Below are 23,652 nucleotides of genomic sequence, written 5' to 3'. Positions count from 1 at the left end.
CTGGAGGAAAAGAGAGAGAGGAAGAGACTTGTCTTTTCTTCTCTGAAGGGAAAGGGACGAGGAAGAGAGTTGTCTCCTCTGAAGGAAAAGAGAGGAAGAGATATGTCTCCCCTTCTCTGAAGGAAAAGAGAGAGGGGGGGAGAGAGAGAGAGAGAGAGAGAGAGAGAGAGAGAGAGAGAGACTTATCTCCCCTTCTCTAAAGGAAGAGAGAAAGAGGGGGAGACTGCTGACCCAATCTTTAGGTGGCTGTTCCTCACGCTAAGGGGGAGCTGCTGAGCTGGTCTGATGTGCTGAAGTCTCAGGTGGGTCTCTTCCCAGAGAGGGAAGAAGGGACAGGGGGCTGGTCTCCCCAAAGGAGTACCCTTGTCGGGGTTTTCTGCATCAAATGTTAGAACGCGCTCTGAATGAAGAGACCCCCCACCCCAAACAGGCTTTGTGTGAGCCGCGAGGCTGTTTAGTCACGCGGATGCAGGTGGGTTGAGTCAGAAAAGAGAATCAGCAGAGGGCGGTGCTGTAGGAGTTGGGTTTTTTTTTTTTTTTTTTTTTCTTTTTTTGAGACGGAGTTTTCGCTCTTGTTACCCAGGCTGGAGTGCAATGGCGCGATCTTGGCTCACCGCAACCTCCGCCTCCTGGGCTCAGGCAATTCTCCTGCCTCAGCCTCCCGAGTAGCTGGGATTACAGGCACATGCCACCATGCCCAGCTAATTTTCTGTATTTTTAGTAGAGACGGGGTTTCACCATGTTGACCAGGATGGTCTCGATCTCTCGACCTCGTGATGCACCCGCCTCGGCCTCCCAAAGTGCTGGGATTACAGGCTTGAGCCACCGCGCCCGGCAGAAGTTGGTTTGGGGTAAGCAGCGTAAAGGTACAGAAGTTACAGGTTAGGGCGAGTTTTGCCAGCTGGGTGGGGGTCGTAGGGTCTGGAGTCACGAGGTTGACGAAAGTCAGTTACAAAGTTCGATGGCCTTATCCATTGGGGCCGGAATAAGAAAACAGTATTCGAATGTTAGTTCTTCTGTTGTTAGAAGAGTTAGGCGCTGCAGGGGTTGATCATCTTCCTCTTTTCTCGGTCTTCCGGGGGTAGCCGTGTGGAGCCGTCAGTCCGCCTACAAGACCATACACAGCCCCCAGCGGTGGAGCTGGGGGTCCGACTGCGAGCTGCTGCTCTGAGCCTCCAGCACGCGAGGACCAAGAGCGGGGATCCGGAACCAACGAGCTCCACGCCCGCAGTTCACAGATTCCACAGACACACGCGCGCGCCCGCGCTGCGCCGCTCCAAAGGTGGCTGTCGGCAGGGTCCCAGCGAACTAGCCCGGTAGGGCGGGAGAGGGGCGCGTGCGCCCACGCTGATTGGCTGGTGCAGCCGGCACCGGAGCCAATAGGAGCGCGCCTTGTTGTGAGGCGCCCCGCCGACCGGCGTGGTCGTCGGGAAGGACTGGCTGTTGCTGTGGAGACGCCTGGTGAGTTCCTGGAAGGCTGGTTGGAAGGCTGTGCCGGGGTGGGGGCGACGCTGGGCAGAGCCGGGGACGCGGGTCAGAGGGGCTGCAGGCGCGAGGCTGGGTCACGTGAGGACGCTGGGTGTTTCGCGGGCAGCTCTAGCGCCGCAGTCCGGGAAACTGAGGCCGGGCGTTCTGGCTGCCTCTCGGGCCTCTTTACGGCTCTCGCGGCCGCCCCGAGGTGCCTAGAATGGGTTTCAGCCTTGCGGGGGCGGGGGGTGGTGGTTCACAATAACAGCAGGAGCCACCATTGACTTGGCGTCTGCTGGGTGCAAAGCCCAGCGTTAACCCTTTACTCGCGACCTTTCGCTTCACCTTCACAGCAGCCCTGCGAGGTGAGTGCCGTTATTCGTGCCATTTACAGGGGGAGGGAAACTGAGGCCGAGGGAAGGTGAAATGACTTCCTCCAAGCCACCCAGTGGGTGAGCGGGACTCCAGACTGAAAATTTTGACTATTCTGCTCACTGACTCCCCGCAGGAGGCGGGCCCTGGCCAGATGAAACTCACCTGACATTCCCAAGGTGTCTGCACAGGTGGCTTTGGGAGTCACTGAACTCTTCAGGACCTGGGTACAGGTAATAAATGTGGGACCGTCGGATTCCACGTGGCTAAGGTTCCGTCTGTGTGATTATCGTGGTTGGGAATAGAATGTCCTTAGAACGGTCTCGTTCAGCGGTCGGCCAACTTTTGTTGTAAATATATTAATGTTTACATTGTTCTAGTGTAAATATAATGTGCATAATAGTATTCACAGTAGTTTAGCCTTGGCGGGGGGCGTACTCTGTACTCAAGTGTGGCAGTGTAGTGTGGATACAGCCAAGGACAATACACAAAAGAGTGGCTGTGTTGCAATAAAATGTTAATTACGGGGACCAAAATTTTAATTATATATATTGTTTATATAATTTTCATGTGTCATAATTTTTTTTCCAAATATTAAAAAAATGTAAAAACCATTCTTTGCTCCTGGGCTGTCAAAGAGGCTGGGCTGGTTAGCTTGCAGAACCCTCATCTAGTACAAAGCCTCATACATTAGGGGGAACTGAGACCCAGAGAGGGACATCTGTGTCATGTCAGTCACACAGCCAGGGCAGTGCCACAGCTGAGTTTAAGACATAGGCTTCCCACCTTCCAGGCCAGGAAACACCCCCAGTTAACACTCTGGATCAGGGTGCTGAGGTGTTCAAAATGTGCTATTATTTATCATGTGTTCTGAGGCCATGGAAACCATACTCTAATAGGTTTCATAACTTACTAGCTTAGACTAAAAAGTCTGGTGAATGTGTTGCTATCTGAGGAAACGCAGCTGCTGGGCTGAGAGTCAGAAATGAATATATATTTTTCTTTTTCATGATTTTCAATAGCTATTTTTTTTAAAAGCTCCTTTTAGTGAGTTTCTTGGGTTTATGGTGAACAGAATGTAAATGATCACTGTCCTCACATTGCTTACAGATGATAAATGTATAATCAAAATGGTTATTTCTTTATTTATTTGTTTTATAAAGTTGGGGTTTCTCCATGTTGGTCAGGCTGGTCTCGAACTCCAGACCTTAGGTGATCCGCCTGCCTCGGCCTCCCAAAGTGCTGGGATTACAGGTGTGAGCCACCATGCCTAGCATGGTTATTTATTTTTAAGCTTTTTAAGCTAATTTTAGATTTAGAGAAAAATTGCAACAGCAATACAAAACATTCTCTTATGTCCCTCACCCTGCTTTCCCTGATGTTAACATCTTACATAATCATAATACAATTATCAAGAACAGAAAGCTAGTGTTGGTACAGCATTATTAACTATATTACAGACGTGATATGAATGTTACCTTTTTTTTTTTTTTTTTTTTTTGAGACAGAGTTTCGCTCTTGTTACCCAGGCTGGAATGCAATGGCGCGATCTCGGCTCACCGCAACCTCTGCCTCCTGGGTTCAAGCAATTCTCCTGCCTCAGCCTCCTGAGTAGCTGGGATTACAGGCACGCGCCACCATGCCCAGCTAATTTTTTATATATATTTTTTTAGTAGAGATGGGGTTTCACCATGTTGACCAGGATGGTCTCGATCTCTTGACCTCGTGATCCACTTGCCTCGGCCTCCCAAAGTGCTGGGATTACAGGCTTGAGCCACTGCGCCCGGCCCGAATGTTACCATTTTTTAAATTAAGGTTTCGGTTTCATTCCAGGATTCTATCCAAGAACCCATGTTGCATTTTAGTTATTTCTCGTTGGTCATAACACTTCCTTAGTCTTTTCTTGTGTTCCTTGGCTTTGATGCTTTTAAAGAGTACTGATCAGTTATTTTGTCTAATGTATCTCAATTTAAAAGTTTGTCCAGTGTTTTCTAATGATTGGGGTGAGATTATGCATTGTTGGCCAGAATAACGCAAAGACTCATTATCTTGGTGTCTTTCTCAGTGCATCAGATGGAGTCCAGGATACTGGTATGTCTTATTACTGGTGATATTTTGATCTGTTGTTTGCTGGTGTCTGCCAGGTTTCTATACCATAAAGTTAGTATCCCTTTTTAATTAATGAGTCTGTTGGGAGACATACTTTGAGAGGACGCAAATTCTGGTTCTCTACGAGTTTGTGCGCACTGACTTTAGCCTCCATCTGCAGTTCTTTGTGGTGTTTGCCTGAAGGTAATTATTTCTCTTTCCTTCTACATTTATTTATTAAGTCAAGTTCCACGGAAGGAAGAACTATCCACTGTCTCTTTTTATTTGTTTGTATTAGTATAGGCCTCGGATATGCATTATATTCTGAGTTAAAATTCATTATCATTATTATTTTGTTGCTTACTGTTCCAGCATTGGTTATTCACTTGAAGGTCTCCTTCAGGTTAGCTTCCGTGGCCTATCAACCGGCCATCATCTTTTTGTTGTTGTTGTTGTTGAGCACTTACTTTATGACACCTAAAGATGTTTCAGGTTCATCTTGTGTTTTCTCTGTCCCAGCCCTGGAATCACAGTTCTTTTTGTCTTCAGCCTCACAGTATCCAGTCAAGATACTGTTTTTCACAGTTCCTTAGTTTAGTTCTTTTCTTCCTCATGCCCTTCAGAGTGGTTATGTTAGTTGTAATAGTTAGGTTTATTGTTAGTGTTTGTATTTCATTTTGAGTTCCCCCTATACCCTAGTTGATTTTAGTTTATTTTTGGGGTATGAATTCTGACTGACTTCTGATAGTTAGAGATACACACAAAGGTATACTGAGAGAATTTTCCTCCTCATGTCTGCTGCCCTGTTGCCATTTGCCCCTTCTTTTCACCGCTTCCCTATATACCCTGTATATCTAACTTTGGTATCTGGATTATCTCATATTTCTTTTGCACAAGTGAACAGATAGCTGTGTATTTTCTTTTATTATTATTTTTTCTTTTTTTTTCCCTTTTTTATTGTACTTTAGGTTCTGGGGTACATGTGCAGATCATGCAGGATTGTTGCATGGGTACACACATGACAACGTGGTTTGCTGTCTCCATCCCCCCGTCACCTACATCTGGCATTTCTCCCCATGTTATAGTTGTGTATTTTCTCATATCCTCTTCTTTCTTATACAGAGGGTGACATGCTATAGATAATTGTGTTTGCTTTTTTTCAGCTAATAATATGTTTTAGGCGGGGTGGGGTGGCTCACACCTGTAATCCCAGCACTTTGGGAGGCTGAGGTGGGTGAATCGCCTGAGGTTAGGAGTTTGAGAGCAGCCTAGCCAACATGGTGAAATCCTGTCTCTACTAAAAATAGAAAAATTAGCTGGGTGTGGTGGCAGGCACCTATAATCTTAGCTACTTGGGAGACTGAGGCTGGAGAATCACTTGAACTTGGGAAATAGAGGTTGCAGTGAGCCGAGATTGCACCACTGCCCTCCAGCCTGGGCAACCAATCAAGATTCCATCTCCAAAAACAAAAACAAAAAAAATAAAAAAATAGGTTGATAGGTTGTTTTGAAAATCATCCCATATCTGTTCATAGAGATCTTCTTCATTCATTTTTAAAAACATCTTTATTGAGGCCAGGCGTGGTGGCTCACGCCTGTAATCCCAGCACTTTGGGAGGCCGAGGTGAACGGATCATTAGACCAGCCTGACCAACATAGTGAAACCCCATTTCTACTAAAATAGCAAAAAAAATTAGTCAGATATGGTGGCACATGCATGTAGTCCCGCTACTAGAGAAGCTGTAGCAGGAGAATCGCTTGAACCCAGCAGGTGGAGGTTGCAGTGAGCCGAGATCATGCCACTGCACTCCAGCCTGGCCAATAGAGTGAGACTTTGTCTCAAAAACAAACAAAAACATCTTTATTGAGATATAATTTATATACCTTACAATTCATCCATTTAAGTATCAATTCAGGGGTTTTTAGTATATACACAGACTTACGCAAGCATCATTGCAATACATTTTGGAACATTTTATCACCTCTAAAAGAAACCTTGATCCATTAGCAATTAGCAATTACTTCCTATCCTGTCTTCCCCCAGCTCTAGGCAACTGTGAATCCACTTTCTGACTTCATAAATTTGCCCGTTTTGGACATTTCATGTAAATGGAATCATACAATATGTGGTATTTTGTTACTGGCTTCTTCTACTTAGGATGTTTTCTTGGTTCATCCATGTTGTCAGGGCTGTATTTTTATGGCTGAATAATATTCCATTGTATGGATATACCACCTTTTGTTTATCCATTCATCAGTTGATGGACTTTTGGATTTCTACTTATGCATTATTTTGAATTATGTTGTTATGAACATTGCCTCATTAATTTTTACAGCTGCATATTTCTTCATTGTATGAATGTACCATAGAATGTATCATAGAGTAGATGAATAAACTATTATAATGTTTATTTAATAATAGTTTATTCATCTACTCTCCTATGGCCATTTAAACTGCTTCCATTATCTTGCCATTACAAACAGCGCTGCACAGTGAATAACCCTGTGCATCTGTATTTTTGTATTGTTGGAGGTACATATTCAGGGTAGTTTCTAGAAGTGGAATTGCTGGGTTGAAAGATAAAGACATATGTAATTTTCTCAGATATTGTCAAATTTCCCTCCAGAAGGGCTGTACCAATTTACCCTCCCACCAACAATGTATGAGAATAGTGCCTGTTTCTCCACAACATCCTCAACATTGTATGCTGTCATGCTTTAATTTTTGCTAGTGTGATTGGTAAGAAATAGTATCTACTGTTGTTTTAATATGCATCACTCTATAAGTGATTCGAACATTTTTTCATGTTTTTGAGCTAGTTGCATCTTTTGTGATTTATCTGTTCATATTTTTTCTCCATTTGTCCATCAGGCTTTTGTTTTGTTCTTTAGCTTTTTAAAAAAAAAATCGTGACAAAATATAAGCAACGTACATTTTACATTTTAACCGTTTTTTAAGTGTGCCCTTTTGTGCCATTAAATACATCCACACTGTTATGCAGCCATCACCACCTTCCATCTCTGGAACTTTTTTCTCCTTTTCAAACTGAAATTCTGTATCCATTGAACAGGAATTTCCATTCTTTCCTCCCCCAGCCCTGTGGCCACCATTCTGCTTTCTGTTTCTATGAATTTGACTACTGTAGGTACCTAATTAACATAATGTCTTCAAGGTTCTTCCATGTTACTGCATATGTCAGAATTACCTTCTTTTTTGTAACATGTGTCAGGATTACCTTCCTTTTTAAGGCTGAATAATAAATATTTCATTGTATGTGTATACTACATTTTGTTTAGCCATTCATCTGCCGATGGACAGTTGGGTTGCTTCCACCAGTCTCTCTCTCTCTTTTTTTTTTTTTATAGCTCCAGCTTAAAGGAGGCTACCTTTTGAGTATTGTAAATAATGCTGTGTTCCTCAGTTTTAAAAAATTATTTAAAATAGTGTGGTGCCCTGTCACCCAGGCTAGAATGCAGTGGCGCGATCACGGCTCACTGCAGCCTCAACCTTCCACTTCACCTGCCCTGAGTAGCTGGGACGACAGATGTGCACCCCCATACCCTGGCTAGTTTTTAAATTTTTTGTGGAGATGGAGTCTGTCTGTGTTGCCCAGGCTGATCTTGAACTCCTGGCCTCAAGCAATCCTTTCACCTCAGCTTCCCAAAGTTCTGGGACTAAAGGTGTGAGCCACTGTGCCCAGCCTGTTCCTTAGTTTTTAAGAGCTGTTTGTATGTTAGGGATATTAGTCCCATGTCAGTGGTATATATTGCAAATATTTTCTCCCAATTTGTTAGCTTTTAATTTTTTTCTGACCTTTTAAATGGTTTTCTTTTTTTTTTTTGGTCATGCAGAAATTTTTAAATTTTTATGTAGTTAAATTTATCAGTCTTTTTTTAAAAACTATCTCTGAATTTTAAGTCATATTTGACCCCTACTACTTAATAATAGACCCCTACTACTAAGAATACAAACATTACAGAGGAATTCACCAGTATCTCCTTTAGTAGTTGTATGGTTTTATTTTATCTTTTTAGACAGAATCTCACTCTGTCACCAGGCTAGAGTGCAGTAGTGCGATCTCAGTTCACTGCAACCTCTGCCTCCTGGGCTCAAGTGATTCTCCTGCCTCAGCCTCCCAAGTAGCTGGGACTACTTGGCATGTGCCCGTGCCACCATGCCCAGCCAATTTTTGTATTTTTGGGGTTTCACCATGTTGGCCAGGATGCTCTCCATCTCTTGACCTCGTGATCTGCTGGCCTCAGCCTCCCAAAGTGCTAGGATTACAGATGTGAGCCACCACACCTGGCCGTATGGTTTTATTTTTTATCATTTAGATTTCTAATTCATTTGCAAGTTTATTCTTGTGAGTTATCTTTTTCCAACAGTGAATACTGTTCCAGCAGTATTTAGTACAAAGATCATCTTGACTCTAGTGATTTGAGATGCCATCTTTGCCATATTTTTTATTTCCATATGTACTTGAGTCTACTTCTGGACCTCATCTTTTTGTTTGTGTATGCACCAGTACCATACTGATTTAATTATGAAGGCTTTGTATGGTATGTTTTCCTGTCTGTTATGCCTTTCCTCCCTTACAGTTTTTTGTTTTGTTTTCCTAGTATTAAATTTTTGTTTTTCCATATGAATTTTAGTATCATCTTGTCTATTATGTTGTCAGTATTTGTATTGGGATTGCATTGAATGTATAATTTAACTTGGGGAGAACTGACATCTTTATATTTTTTAATTCTATCCAAGAGCAGGGGATGCCATTTCATTTGTTCAAGTTAACTTTAGTGTCTTTTAATAATGTTTTACAATTTTTCTTGCACAGTTTTTTGTTTTTTTTTTTGAGGTGGAGTTTTGCTCCTGTTGCCCAAGCTGAAGTGCAGTGGCGCGATCTCAGCTCACTGAAACCTCCACCTCCCAGGTTCAAGCGATTTTCCTGCCTCAGCTTCCCAAGTTGCTGGGATTACAGGCATGCGCCACCACGCCCGGCTAATTTTGTATTTTTAATAGAGATGGGGTTTCTCCATGTTGGCCAGACTGGTCTTGAACTCCCGACCTCAGGTGATCCGCCTGCCTCAGCCTTCCAAAGTGCTGGGATTACAAGGAGTGAGCCACCACACTCAGCCTCTTGCACAGTTTTAATTTATTTTTAAGTATTTAATTACCTTGTTGCTATTGCAAATGGGATTTTTCTCTACCATAATGTTTTCTTTTATGGTTTGTATATATGAAGGCTATTGATTTTTATGTATTAATCTCATATTGTTCAGCTTCACTGAGTGTTTTCGTTTAGTTTTTTTTTTTGTGGTTGTTGTTGTTTTCAGAAGGAGTCCCACTCTGTCGCCCAGGCTGGAGTGCAGTGGCATAATCTTGGCTCACTATAACCTCCACCTTCCAGATTAAAATGATTCTCCTGCCTCAGCCTCCCAGGTAGCTGGGATTACAGATGCCCACCACCATGCCCGGCTAATTTTTGTATTTTTGGTAGAGACAGGGTTTCACCATGTTGGCTAGAGTGGTCTCAAACTGCTGACCTCAAGTAATCGACCCACGTAGGCCTCCCAGAGTACTGGGATTATAGGCCTGAGCCACCATGCCCAGCACACTGAGTTATTATTGAATAAATTTTATCACTGATTTTGGGGTTTTCCAGGTAGTATATCATATTATCTACAATTAGTGTTATTTTTTCTTTTTTTCTTTTCATAGACCTTCAAAGCTACTGCAAATCAACGTTATATTTTTTCTTTATGCCCTGCTTTTTTTTTAACCTCTAATTGATTTCTCTCTTCTAATTTCATTGGCTAATATTCATAGTACAGTGGTGGATAGTAGCAGAGATAGTGGACATCTTTGCTTTGCTCTTGATATTAATGGACATGCCTCTAGTGTTTTACCACAAAATAAGACTTTGGCTTTAGGACTAAGGTATAATTGTATTACCATATTTATAAAATACCTTTCAATTTCTGTTTTCTTGAGTATTTTTTATTGTGAATGGATGTTGAATTTTGTCAGACTTTCTCTTCTATGGAGATAATCATATAATTATTTTTCCCTTAGATGATTACATTTCCCTTAGATGATTATATGTGATGTGTGTTTTTATTGTAAATATCTATTTTTTATTTTATTTTTATTTTTGAGGCGGAATCTTGTTCTGTCACCAGGCTGGAGCGCAGTGGCACAATCTTGGCTCACTGCAACCTCCACCTCCCAGACTGAAGTGATTCTTCTGCCTCAGCCTCCTGAATAGCTAGGACTACAGGCGCGTGCTACCACACCTGGCTAATTTTTGTATTTTTAGTAGAGACAGGGTTTCACCCTGTTGGCCAGGATGGTCTCAGTCTCTTGACCTTGTGATCCGTCTGCCTCGGCCTCTTAAAGTGCTGGGATTACAGGCGTGAGCCACCATACCTGGCCTATTTTTTATTTTTTTATTTTTGATACAGGGTCTCACTTTGTCACCCAGGCCAGAGTACAGTGGTGCAATTACTGTTCAGTGCTGCCTCAACCTCTCAGGCTCAAATGATCCTCTTGCCTCAGCCTCCCAAGGAGCTGGGATTACAGGCATGTGCCACTGCACCCAGCTAATTTTTAAGTATTTTGTAGAGATGAGATCTCCCTATGTTGCCCAGACTGGTGTCGAACTCCTAGACTCAAGTGATCCTCCTGCCTTGGCCTCCCAAAGTGCTGGGATTACAGGTGGATTACAGTCATGAGCGGCCATGCCTGGCTGTTAGTATTTCTTTAAATTTCTCTAAATTTTTCATTGCATTTCCTTTTATCTGGAAATTGTCAGGAGATTCTTAAATTTTTATGTAGGCACACCTTTCTTCTGTTGGTGGTAATGGCTGTGTTAGTAAATTCTAGTTTTAAGCATTATGATCGGGAAGTGTTGTTTTTAGTATCTTTACTTGATGGAAAGTGTTTTCTTTGTGACCTAATACATGAACAGTTTTTTTGTGAATGTGCTGTGAATGTTTCTGTCATCAAGGTGTGGAGTTTGATATACATCTACACAGTCTCCTGTATTATGTTGTTTAGATTGATTGTCTATCCCCTTACTTATTTTTTTTCTCCACTTGATTTTTCTTTTTCTTTCTTTCTTTCTTTCTTTTTTTTTTTTTAAGGCAAGGTCTCACTCTGTATCCAAGGCTGGAGTGCAGTGGCCTGGCTCACTGCAGCATTGAACTCCTGGTTTTAAGTGATCTTCCTACTTCAGTCTCCCCAGTAGCTGGGACTACAGGTACACGCCACCATGCCTGGCTAATTTTTATTTTGTTTATTTATTTTAGAGATTTTGGCAGGGGGAGCGGATCTCACCATCTTGCCCAGGGTGGTCTTGAGCTCCTGGACTCAAAGGATCCTCCCACCCCAATCTCCCAAAGTGCTGGGATTACAGGCATGAGCCACCAAGCCTGGCCATCATTTTAAAATTGTTTTGTAGAGACAGGGTTTCACTCTGTTGCCCAGGCTAGGCTCGAACTCTTGGGCTGAAGCAGTCTTCCTGCCTCGGCCTCCCAAAGTGTTGGGATTACAGGCATGAGCCACAGTGTCTGTCCAATTTGTCTTTAAAAAAATATTTTTTTAATTTATTTTTTAAGAGACAGAGTCTTGCTGTGTTTCCCAATCTGGATTTAACTTCTGGGCTTCAGTCTCCTGAGTAGCTGAAATTACAGATGCTCACTGCCATGCTTGGTGTGTTTTCTGTCTTGTTTTGAGATTAGTGTGAAGTCTCTAATTTTTAGGGTGTTACCATTTATGTGTCTTTGCATTTCCTTTGGGTTTTGCTGCTTTATGTTGGTTGCTGGATTGGGACATAGTCTCTCTTTTTTTTTTGAGATGGAGTGTCTCTCTGTTGCCCCAGGCTGGAGTGCAGTGGCGAAATCTCAGGTCACTGCAGCCTCCGCCTACCAGGTTCAAGCAATTCTCCTGCCTTAGCCTCCTAAGTATTTGGGACTACAGGCATGTGCTGCCACACTTGGCTAATTTTGGTTAACCCAAAAGTATTAAAGGTAACAAAGGCACAATTTACACTGATGATATGACAGTCAAGAATATGCTGGCTGGGCATGGTGACTCACACCTGTAATCCCAGCACTTTGGGAGGCCAAGGTGGGCAGATCACCTGAGGTCAGGAGTTTGAGACCAGCCTGGCCAACATGGTGAAATCCCATCTCTACTAAAATTACAAAAAATAGCTGGGCTTGGTGGTGTGTGCCTGTAATCCCAGCTACTTGGGAAACTGAGGCAGAGCTTTTTAGTAGAGACAGGGTTTCACCATGTTGGCCAGTATGGTCTCGATCTCCTGACCTCGTGATCTGCCCATGTTGGCCTCCCAAAGTGCTGAGATTACAGGTGTCCGGCTCAAAAAGGGGGGAAAGGTGTTCCATCTCTTTAAATTTTCTAATAGAAACCATCTGTGAAAACGTCTGTAGCCTGAGAAGGCCAAAACCAAGGCAAGTATATACCAGTTCTACAGGGATCTGCCAGACCAACCAAAGTGTACAACCCACGTTTTTGTAGGATAGTTTCCACTGCTCACTCTGGAACCAGCCAGCCACTTCAGGAACATGGACTGCTATCCCTACAGCTGTGAGTTATGGGGCTGAGGAATGGGGGATGGTAGCTGAGTTGAGCAAGTTATTCTTTTACCAAATATTAGCAGCCTCTGTTTATCAAATTACTCTGCTTGTTGTTGTAAGTGTTTGGTCAGGTTACAGAGTCTTTTTGTTTTGTTTTGCTTTGTTTGAGACAGGGTCTCACTCGGTCTGTCAGGTTGAAGTGAAGTGCAGTGGTAACAATCCCAGCTCACTGTAGCCTCGACCTCCCAGGCTTAAGTTATCCTCCCACCTCAGCCTTCCGAGTAGTTGGGACTACAGATATCCGCCACCATGCCCAGCTAATTTATTTTTTTGAGACAGGGTGTCACTCTGTCACCCAGGCACAATGTCAGCTCACTGCAGCCTCAACCTCCTGGACTTAAGTGATCTTCCCACTTCAGCCCCCCAAGTAGCTGTGACAATAGGCATGTACCTCCATAGCCAGCTAATTTTTTTATTTTTATTTTTTGTAGAAACAAGTTTTCGCTATGTTGCCCAGGCTGATCTTGAACTCCTGAGCTCAGGTGATGCACTCACCTCCATCTCTCAAAGTGCTAGGATTATAGACTTGAGACACTGCACCTGACCTAATTTTTTTTTTTTATGTTTTGTAGAGATGGTGTCTCACTATGTTGCCCAGGCTGGTCTCAAACTCCTGGGCTCAAGCAGTTTATCCTGCCTTGGGATTATAGGTGCGAACCCATGCCTGGCCAGGTTCCAGAGTTTGAAATGGTAGATTTTGGTAATTATTTTCCTAGTTTACTGGTTGTTTTGGTGCAATGATTGACCTTTTCATTCTTGTAGCGGTGTCTTTTGTAAAGCAAGTTTTTAAATTTGGAAGTTCAGTTTATCAGTTTTTTTGCTTATGGATTGTGTTTTTTTGTGTGTTGTCTGAAGGCTTGTCTAACCGTAGGTTTCCAGGATTTTCTCCTGTGTGTGTTTTATATTTTATGTTTAGAAATGATCCATTTTGAGTCACTTTTGTATTAGATGGGAATTTTTGGTCAAGGTTGCTTTTCTTTTTGCTTTTTGCATGTGGATCTTCAGTTGTTCCAGAGCCATTTCTTGCAAAGAAGATTCTGCATTGAATTGCCTTTGCACTGTAGTCGGTAATAAATTGGCCATGTTCATTTGAATTCTTATGGACTCTGTATTTTGTTTCATTGATTTATTGTCTGTTCCCTCAACACTACGCTGCCTTGGTTATTACAGCTTTATTGTAAGGTTTTAAATTGTGTAGTGTGATTCCTGCAATATTATTATGATTTTTAAAACTGGGTCATTCTAAAAAAAAAAACAACAAAAAAAAACCCCACAAAAAAACGAGTCATTCTAGTACCTCTCTGGCCTTCCATTAAATCTTTCTGTCAACTTATCTATAATCACGGAAGACCCTTCTGTGATTTTTGTTGGAATTACACTAAATCTAGGTCTGTTTGGGGAAAATTGATGTCTTTACTATTTTGAATCTTCTAGTTCATGAACGTGATATTCTTTCCATTTATTTAGGTCTACTTTGAGTTCTTTCATCACTGTTTTCTAGGTTTCAGAATATAGACTTTATACACATTTTATTATATTTATACATAATTTTTGGAGCTATTATAAATGATATTCTTTTTTCAATTTTGATGTCTAGTGTTTATTGCTAGTATGCAGAAAGAAATACAATCACTTTTTGTGTTGACCTGTACCCTATGGCTTGCTAAACACACTTAAAAGTTCTAGGGCTTTATTTTCTAGATTCCTTGAGATTTTCTATGAAGGGCAATCATGCCATTTGTGAAAAGGGACAGTTTCATTTTTTTCCCTTTGTAATCTCTACTTATTTCTTTTTCTTACCTTAATGTGGTAGCTAGGGCTTCTAGTATATTGTGGAATAGGACAGATGACAGTGGATATCCTTGCCTTGTTTCTTGATCTTGGAGGGAAGTTAAGTATGATGTTAGCTGTAGGTTTTTTATAAATACCTTTTGTGGGATTGCTATGGTTTGAAGTATCCCCCACCGTTTATATGTAGGAAACATAATCCCCAATGCAACAATGTTGACAAGCGGGACCCTTAGGAGTTGGCTAGGTTATGAGGGCTCTGCCTTCGTAAGTGGGTTAATGTTGTTATTGTGGGAATAGGTTCATTATACAAGAGAGGGCTTGTTATAGAAGTGAGCTTATCCCCCTTTTGTTTTGTCATGTTCTCTTACCCTTCTACCTTCCACCCTGCAGTGATGCAGTAAGAAGGCCTTTCTTTGCTCGGTGCTGGCACTGGCGCCATGCTCTTTGACTCCTCAGTTTCTAGGACTGTGAGCCAATACATTTTTGTTCTTTGTAAATTACCCAGTCTCAGGTATTCTGTTATAGCAGCACAAAATTGACTAAGGTACAGATTGAGGAGGTTTCTTCTATTTTGAGTCTACTGGCAGGTTTTTTTTTTTTTTTTTTTTCCAATCATTACAGGCATGCTTCAGAGATATTGTGGGTTTGGTTCCAGACCACTGCAATAAAGTGACTATCACAGTAAAGCAAGTCACACAAATTTTTTGGTTTCCCAGTGCACATTAATGTTTATACTGTACTGTAGTCTATGAAGTGTGCAGCAGCATTATATCTTAAAAAATGTGCATACCTTAGATAAGAAATGCTTTATTGCTAAAAAATGCTGACACAGAAACACAAAGTAAGCACATGCTCTTGGAAAAATAACACTTAACTTTCTCAACAGAGGGTTGCCACAGACTTTCAGTTCATCAAAAACAGTACCTGTGAAGCTCAATAAAGCAAAACACAGAAAAATGAAGTGTGCCAAAAAAACTGGGACTGATGAAGTCCTATTTGAGCTGCGATGGGAACGCTCCTCCTTGTATGGGAGTGCTGCAGTCCATGGTGTTAACAAAGCCATCAGTGAGCCATGCCTCTGCAGGCTGCCTCTGCACTGAGGTACTTCTGAAGCTTGGACTGTCCTTCAAGGGTCATCCTGTGAATGATGGATGCTGGTCATGGAGAAAGATTTGACTGAAAAGTTAAATGTCTACTGTCCTCTAGTTGTTTTATTCCAGCCCTTGTTCTGTCTTTGCTATGGAGTGGTGCAGTTCTATGACTATTCCATCCTTAGGAATATGGTCACAGGGCTCAGCTTTCTTATCTCTAAAATGAGGGTGCACATTTGTCCTGCACAGGAAGCTCTTTGTTTTCTGCTTGACTTGTAGTACTCCTCCCAGTGTGGAGGGTTTGACTGAGTAACAGTTGAGCTGTCTAGAAACTACTCATCTACTCATGTGCCTTTTCCTTCATGGGATTTGGTACCAGATATCGTGGTACAAAATAGTCCTCACCTATTTATCTATAGGACAGAACTGCTGCCTTTGAGAAGTTTACAAGGCTAGTGAGAGGGACAGACCCAGAGGCAGGGTGATTCTACTGAAGAGGTGAGGGTGTGTAGAGGGGACATTTAGAAAGAACCATCTTTTGCTGTGTCAAATCAGTGTAAGAGTTTTAGTTTTTAAAAGATGTGTTTTATTTTTAGGAAAAAATTATTGCGTGTAATGATATTTAAAAACTCAAGGCCAGGTGCAGTGGCTCATACCTCTAACAGCATTTTGGGAGGCTGAGGGTGGTGGATCACTTGAGGCCAGGAGTTTGATACCAGCCTGGCTAACCAGCCTGGCGAAATCCTGTCTCTACTAAAAATACAAAAATTACCTGGGTGTGGTGGAGTGCGCCTGTAATCCTAGTTACTCTGGAGGATGAGACATGAAAATCACTTTAACCCGGGAGGTGGAGGTTGCAGTGAGCCAAGATCATGCCACTGCATTTATCCAGCCTGGTGTTATAGGGTGACTGTCTCAAACACAAAACTCAAGGCTAGTTTTAAGATAGTAGTTACTAGGCGAGGTATGGTGGCTCACGCCTGTAATCATAGCATTTTGGGAGGCCAAGGCACTTGAGCCCAGGAGTTCAAGACCAACTTGGACAACATAGTGAGACCCTGTCTCTACAAAAAAAAAAAACAATTAAAAACTTAGCCAGACATGGTATCATGAGCCTATAGTCCCTGCTTCTTATGAGGCTGAGATGGGAAGATTGCCTGAGCCCAAGAGAGGTTGAAGCTACAGTGAGCTGAGCTGGGATTGTGCCACTGTACTCCAGCCTGGGCAACAGAGTGAGACCCTGTTGCAAAAAAAAGATGGTAGTTGCTAGTAAAGGGGATTATACAGTACATGTTCAAAGCTTCCACAGTCTTCCCAATGTGCCCTTTATTCTGGCTTCTTAATTTTGCTACTGGAAATTTTTGGGGAGCTGAGGAAGAGTGGTAATGATGGAATGGAATTAGGAGGCAGTGGGCAGAAGGGGTGCTGGTCTCATGGGCCTAATGTACATGATGAGTCTGTGTGGGAATCATTTTTAGGTTCTCCTTGATGAAATGTTGTATAGACAATAAAACTGGATACCCACGAGTATGCCTCAGTTCCAGTATGTGTCTGTGCCCAGTCCACCCGACTTCTATTGAAAAGCAGTGCCCAGCTTAAAGTCTGGGTTCTGCCGCAGACCAGCTGGGCAACCTGAGGCAAATCGCCTAACATGGCAAGCTTGAGGTGCCTCCCTATAAAATGGAAGCTGGTCTTTGTGAATTTTTGATTAGCATGTAATACTTAGGCATTGAATAGCTTTTTGCTAGTACTTTTATTAGAGAATTGGAAATTTTGTTTTCTGCTTTATGGAGTGATGTTGATGATGTATAAGTGATAGTCCAACAGCCTGAGCAAATGTGATTTATTCTATGGCCCTCAGCAAACCTGTTAGGAGCCCTTGCAGGGCATCAGTTGTAGCTCTTAGCTGAAGTATAATAGCTCACAGCTGTGTATGTCCAGGGACAGGCAGGAGACTCTTTGCCAAGGCTTGTCACTTTTTGCTGTGCTAGAAAAGAGTGCTGGGCTTTGAGTCCTGTTTTTGTTTCTTCCTAGCACTGTGTCTTTGGGCAGGTCAGCTAGTCTCTCTAAGCCTGGGTTTCCTAATCTGGAAAATGGAGGTGATAATGCCTATTTTGTAAGGCTGCATTAAATTCAAGTGAGGTAATGTGAATGTGCTTTGTATATGTCTGGGATGCACTGGAGAGCTGGAGAGGTGCCAAGTACTGCTGTTTTTAGATTATGTTAAAGCCAGCACAGGTACCCTTATAGTAGGGAGAGTTGACTTGAGTTTTAACAATAGAACAATATTGAAAATAATTTTTTTTGAAAACAATTTTGAAATTTGTTTCTTTTCCTCCACTGTGGACTCTTTCAGGGTGTTTGGGCCCTGCTGATCATGGTACTCAGGGAGCTGTTGCTTTAGGAAATCCAGGTGCCTTCCTTATGTAGGAGGTGGGAGGGATTGGGCTGGGACAGGGACTCAGGCAGCACATGGGGCCAGAAACCCCGCTCTGGATTTGGAGCTCACTGTTTTTTTTTTTTTCCTCTGACTTGCCTACTTATTTAGTCATTCATCTGTCCCGAGAGGCATCTCCTGTCAGCTCTGAGATTTGACTTGCACTCACCATGGTCCTGGAGGTAAAGAAGCATATGCCCCAGGAGAAGGCCTAGGTCCTCCTGGCACCATCCTGGTGGTGGTTGGATGCTTTCCTTTGAGGTGTTACTTAGGAAGCAGTCGAACTTTCTTCCTTATGAAACAGGTTGGCTTTGGCATGATGGCTGTATTGATGTTCTCCCACCCATGCACGTGGACCCTGCCATTGCCACACAGAGACCTGATCCTTCAGCCATTTGTGGGCCCCTCCCTTATTTTTCCTCAGGAGGATCCAGTGGGCATCTAGGAAGACTGGCCATGGCTTGGAGCTAGCACGTGTCCTGCAGAAAGTGGATTGGGAGGCCTGTGGCTTGGCAGGAGTGCCACTGTCTGACTCTTCTCCTGCTTCTGTGGGGTGGCAGGGAGCAGGAGAAGTCACTGTGGATGTGACACACGGGAATTACCAGCTGAGTCTGCTTGTCTCTGTTCAGAGGAGCTCCAGGCTAACCAGGCTACTGTTGCCATTTTATATACAAGGACACCAAAGGTGGTAAAGGGTTGCAGTGTCAAACATCCAAAACACAACTCAACCATGCTCTGAAATCTTCCTATTCCAAATCCAGTGTTCTTTTTATTTTTCCTTCTTACAACCCCAGGTCTAGGTAGGACAGCTGATTTTTACAGTAGGATAGTGGTGAAAAAAAAATCGACCAATGGGTAGTTATTGAGTGACTGCTGGGTAAGTGAAGGCAGCACTTCTGATGGAAGCTGTGTGATGTTCAATAGGATTAGAGGTGTTTTGGGATTCGGTGCACAGAGCCCAATGGGTGAGGAGAAGAGAGTGGCTGTGAAGTGGGGGTTTGAGAGGCTCCCCCACCTCTTCTAATTTCTAGTGGGCTCCATAACTGGCCTCTGGGGCTATAAGTTTTGCTTACTGGGAGTCATCAGGAAGGGGCTTGAGCTGCAGGTCTGGCCAGGGGCTGTCGACCTGCCTTGAGGGTGACCAGAGCCTAGCAGAGACTTTATTTGGAGTAATGTCTTTGTGTTTTGAAAGCAAGTTCAACTTTGATCCTAATTGGAAACTATTCTATTGATTGTTTACGTCTGGATATTAAAAGAAATTATAAAATATGCAAACAAAATTTACAATTTTGCCCATTTTTAAGTTTTCAGCTCGGTGGTATTAAGTACATTCACATTGTTGTGTTACCATCACCACCATCCATCTCCAGAACTCTTCATCTTGCAAAATCGACATTCTGTATCCATTACACAGTAACTCTCCATTTCCTTCTCCCCCAGGCTCTGGCAACCACCATTCTACTTTCTGTCTGTATGAATTTGCCTGTTCTATTTTCCACCTATAAATGGAATCATACAATATTTGTTCTTTTGTGTCTGTATGTAGCCAGATGTGGAATTTCTGGGTCATGTAGTAATTCTGTGTTTAATTTTTTGAGGAACTGACACACCCTTTTCCACGGTAGCCACACCATTTTACATTCTCACCAGCAATGTACAAAGACTCTATTTTCTCCATGTCCTCACCAGTACTTGTCATTTTCTGGTTTCATTTTGCTTTGATAACAACCCAGATAGATGCAGGGTTTTAATGCTGTAGCTTCTACTTTTATATATATATTGTGTAGTGGTCCCAGTGTCCATCTTGGCATAGCTTATGATAAAGCTGTGGTTTCTGGCCAGGCATGGTGGCTCACGCCTGTAATCCCAGCACTTTGGGAGGCTGGATCACCTGAGGTCAGCAGTTTGAGACCAGCCTGGTCAACATGGTAAAACCCCATCTCTACAAAAAATACAGAAAATTAGCTGAGTGTGGTGGCAGATGCCTGTAATCCCAGCTACTGAGGAGGCTGAGGCAGGAGAATCACTTGAATTGGGGAGGCGGAGGTTCCAGTGAGCCGAGATTGTGCCACTGCCCTCCAGCCTGGGCGACAGAGCGAGACTCCATGTCAAAGAACCTGAAACAAAAACAAAGAAAAACTGCGGTTTCAAAACTTCTGATTAGCAGTATTCTTTTTTTTCTATATGTGGAACCCAGGAGATAAAACGGCTATCAGTCTAGGAAAGGTTTGAGTCTTCTTTGTCTTTGAGAAAGTACTTCTTTCCTTGCAAGAACCCTAGGAGAACTCAGAGCCTATTGTGGAAGCCAGTGCTAGAAGTCATTGCTGTAAGCACTGGTGACGGTAGCAGTCATTTTTAATTTATTATTATTTTAATAGAGACAGGGTCTTACCTTATTGCCCAGACTGGTCTCAAACTCCTGGGCTCAAGCAGTCCTTCCACCTCAGCCTCCCAAAGCGCTGGGATTACATCAGCCATAATGTCCAGCCAGTAGCAATTATTTTAATCAATAAAAGTGGAGCATGTGTTCAGTCTGTCTGTCTAAGGCTTATCCCACTGCCTGCTGGGCCCTTTCAGGCCCTTCTGCCAGCCTCTCAGGTGGGACTTTTGACAGCTCCTCCTCCTGCCCTCCCTGACTTATTTAGTAGTGTTCCTATCCCCATCCCAGTTCCTAGGGCCAGCTTCCTAGGTATCAGGGCCTGTACGTCTACCTCCTAGTGGGGCTCCCCTTCATCCCTGCTGTCATGGGTCCATCTGGGATCCTGGCATCTTTTTGAAAATAAGAGCTTTATAATTTACATACCATGTAGTTCACCTGAAGTATTCAGTGGTTTTTAGCATATTAACAGAGTTGTGTAGCTACCACCATAATCAATTTTAGAACATTTTTGTCAACCCAGAAAGAAGCCCTAAACCTGCTGGTAGTCATTCCCCAATTGTCCTTCTCCCCAAGCCCATTAAACCAGCATTCCCCATCTGTTTCGTATCAGGAACTGGTTTCTTGGAAGACAATTTTTCCATAGACCAGGGCAGAGGGTGGGGATAATTTCTGTTTGAAACTGTTCCACTTCACATCATCAGGCATTAGTTAGATTTTCATAAGGAACACACAGCTCAGATCCCTCGCATGTGCAGTTCATAATAGGCTTTGTGCTTCTGTGAGAGTCTAATGCTGCTGTTGATCTGACAGGAGGCAGAGCTGAGGCCGTAATGCTTGCTCACCTGCCAGTCATCTCCTGTTCTATGGTTGGATTCCGAACAGGCCATGGACCAGTACTGGTCCGTGGCCTGGGCATTGGGTACCCTTGCACTAAACCATAGAATCGCCTGTTCTGGACATTTCATATAATTGAAGTCAGACATTATATGCTCTTGTGTATGACTTCTTTCATTTAGAATAATGTTTTCAAGGTTCTTCCATGTTGTAGCATGTATCAGAACTTTATTCCTTTTTATGACTGAATAATACATACTCCCTTGTATGGACATACTTAATTTTATTTATTTATTCATCAGTCGATGGACATTTAGGTTGTTTCCACCTTTTAACTTTTAGAAATAATGCCTCTGTGAACATTCATGAACAAGTTTTGATGTTGACATGTTTTCATTTCTCTTGGGAAGATACACATAGGAGTGGAATTCCCTGGTCATATGCTAGCTCTGTTTAACATTTTGAGGAACTAGCAGACTGTTTTCCACAAGGGCTGCACCAGTTTACATTCCCAGGAGCACTGCATGAGATTCTAAGTCTCCACATCCTTGCCAGTTATATCATCTTTTGCAGCCTTCAAACTGGTCTTCCTATCTCTAATTATTTTTCTATTATCTTTCAAAAACATTGGCAAGACATTTTTTTTTCTCCCTAAAGTACCCATTTTGTTCCCTGTTGTCTGCAGATAAAGTTCATGGCCTCTGTGTTGCGGCTTGGCCCTCAACTACCTCTCCATCCTCCATGCACATCCCTGCTCTAACGCCTTGTCTCCTAGTTTTCCCATCACACCATGTTTTCCTTGCCTCTTTGCTTCACTGTCTTCTATTGCAGTGTATTCCATTCTTCAAGGCTTAATGCAATAACTTACTCCTTTGCCTTCCTTAATCTCTTTGAATGAATTGTTCTTTTCTGCCTTAAGATGTTGCCTGTGTTTCTTTTCATATCATTCAGCTTTTGAAAAAAATAATAGGTTTGTTACCTCTGCTTGCAGTGATCCCTGGGGGCAGGGATTGTTCTCACACTTTTGTGTGCCTGTCACCTGGTGCATTGCCCGGCAATGATGAATGCTATGGTGAGGAGCTATGGTGAGGATTAATGCTATACCAAGGAGCTAGGGTGAGGCACACTTTTGTGTGCCTGGCACCTGGTGCATTGCTGGGCAACGATGAATGCCATGGTGAGGATGAATGCTATACCAAGGAGCTCCTTGTGACAGTAGACCACACTACTGTCCCAAGGCAACTATTCACTGGTCTGTGTGCATAGAGCTCAGGGAAGGACTATTTCCTGGTGGACCTCAGCACTGTGACCTTCCTGGCTCTTCTTAAGCCTTATCTTAGTTGTCCTATTTCCCTCCTAGGAGAGTTGTGGACTGGGGCAAACTTTACCAGTGATGAGAAGTGATGCTGTGTGGCAGTGCTGAATCTCTCTGAATATGGTAAGGACTGATCCCTGCCTATTTTGTGGACATCAGTGTTCTTTCGTTACTTTACTCCTGGGAGCAAGGGGCATTTTCCTGGTAGACTCTGAAGGCTCTTATTATGGAGCAGCCTTCCTCCCAGGAGGTCTGTTGGCATCTTTGAGGATATGAGTGCTTGCCTGGTAGTTGAAGTGGCTTCCAGGACCTTGTCAGAGTTGCTGGAAAGACAGTTACCATGTTTTGTTGAAATCTGTTGTTCCATCACCTGGGTCTTCCACTATGTTGAGCTGTTTCTGGGGTATCCCCAGTGTCTGTTGCTTTTGCAGTGGACAGTACCCAGGACACACTTTCTGCACAGATTAGCATAACCCTCCCCTCCTTATTTTTTTTCTTTAGATGATGATTTTCTGTTCATTCCTTACGTCTGAGGAGGCCATAGCTTTTCAAGGTAGAATAGATCATATGCTGGAGCAGAATTGTATTCATCTGACGGTATTTGAAGAGATGAGTGACATCTCAAAGCAACTTATCTCTTCCACCAAATCCCTGTTTCTAGATTCGAATTGCAGCCTTAAATGCCAGCTCCACCATTGAGGAGGATCATGAAGGAAGCTTTAAAAGTCACAAAACCCAGACAAAGGAGGCTCAGGTATGTAATGCAATGTCTTCCTCTGCAGGTACCTTCTAATTTATATAGATGGAACCTCATTTTAAATACATTTAGACATCTCCTTAGTGGGGTTTTAGGGGGAAATTCCATTTTGAAAAATGGCTAGCTCTCCATCTCCTGTTAAATCTGTTTTACTTAGGAGATGATCATATTGAAGAGAAATTATATTTATTCTGTCAGTGTATATGAAGGCCAGTTTAGCCCCCAGGCCCACTTCCATGTAGCCCATTTTTTGTGTAGGCCTCAGGAGTTGAGATACCCAGGGAATGGCAGAATATTAATGGCAGATGGTGCTTTGAGGTTCCCTAGTGTATTGCCCTCACTTTACAGTGAGATGAGACTCTTGAGGGGAGCAGCCTAGACTGGGATCACCTTCTAGGTCAGTGAGAGAGCCAGGTCCAACCTTAACTCCCTAGATTGTTGGTCACTCCTCTTTCCCTTGAG

The 23,652-nt window shown here is 42.9% G+C and overlaps 1 protein-coding gene across 4 annotated transcripts in view; it reads left to right on the top strand.

Moving 5' to 3' along the window:
• The first annotated feature begins 1,359 nt into the window (after window positions 1-1,359).
• CABIN1 (calcineurin binding protein 1) overlaps window positions 1,360-23,652 on the top strand; it is a 159,375-nt gene continuing 137,082 nt past the window's right edge. For 2 of the 4 annotated variants that reach the window (XM_010349227.3, XM_074390816.1), the window contains exons 1-4: window positions 1,360-1,461; window positions 1,976-2,072; window positions 22,479-22,556; window positions 23,095-23,187. In XM_010349227.3, coding sequence (XP_010347529.2) covers window positions 22,554-22,556; window positions 23,095-23,187 — 96 coding nt within the window. In that variant the 5' untranslated portion in view covers window positions 1,360-1,461; window positions 1,976-2,072; window positions 22,479-22,553. The other 2 variants (XM_010349226.3, XM_003938572.4) reach the window with 2 other exon arrangements.

Source organism: Saimiri boliviensis, chromosome 21 (assembly GCF_048565385.1).
Source record: "Saimiri boliviensis isolate mSaiBol1 chromosome 21, mSaiBol1.pri, whole genome shotgun sequence".
In the NCBI taxonomy this organism is placed as follows: domain Eukaryota; kingdom Metazoa; phylum Chordata; class Mammalia; order Primates; family Cebidae; genus Saimiri; species Saimiri boliviensis.
This window is presented reverse-complemented; position numbering and strand designations above follow the sequence as displayed.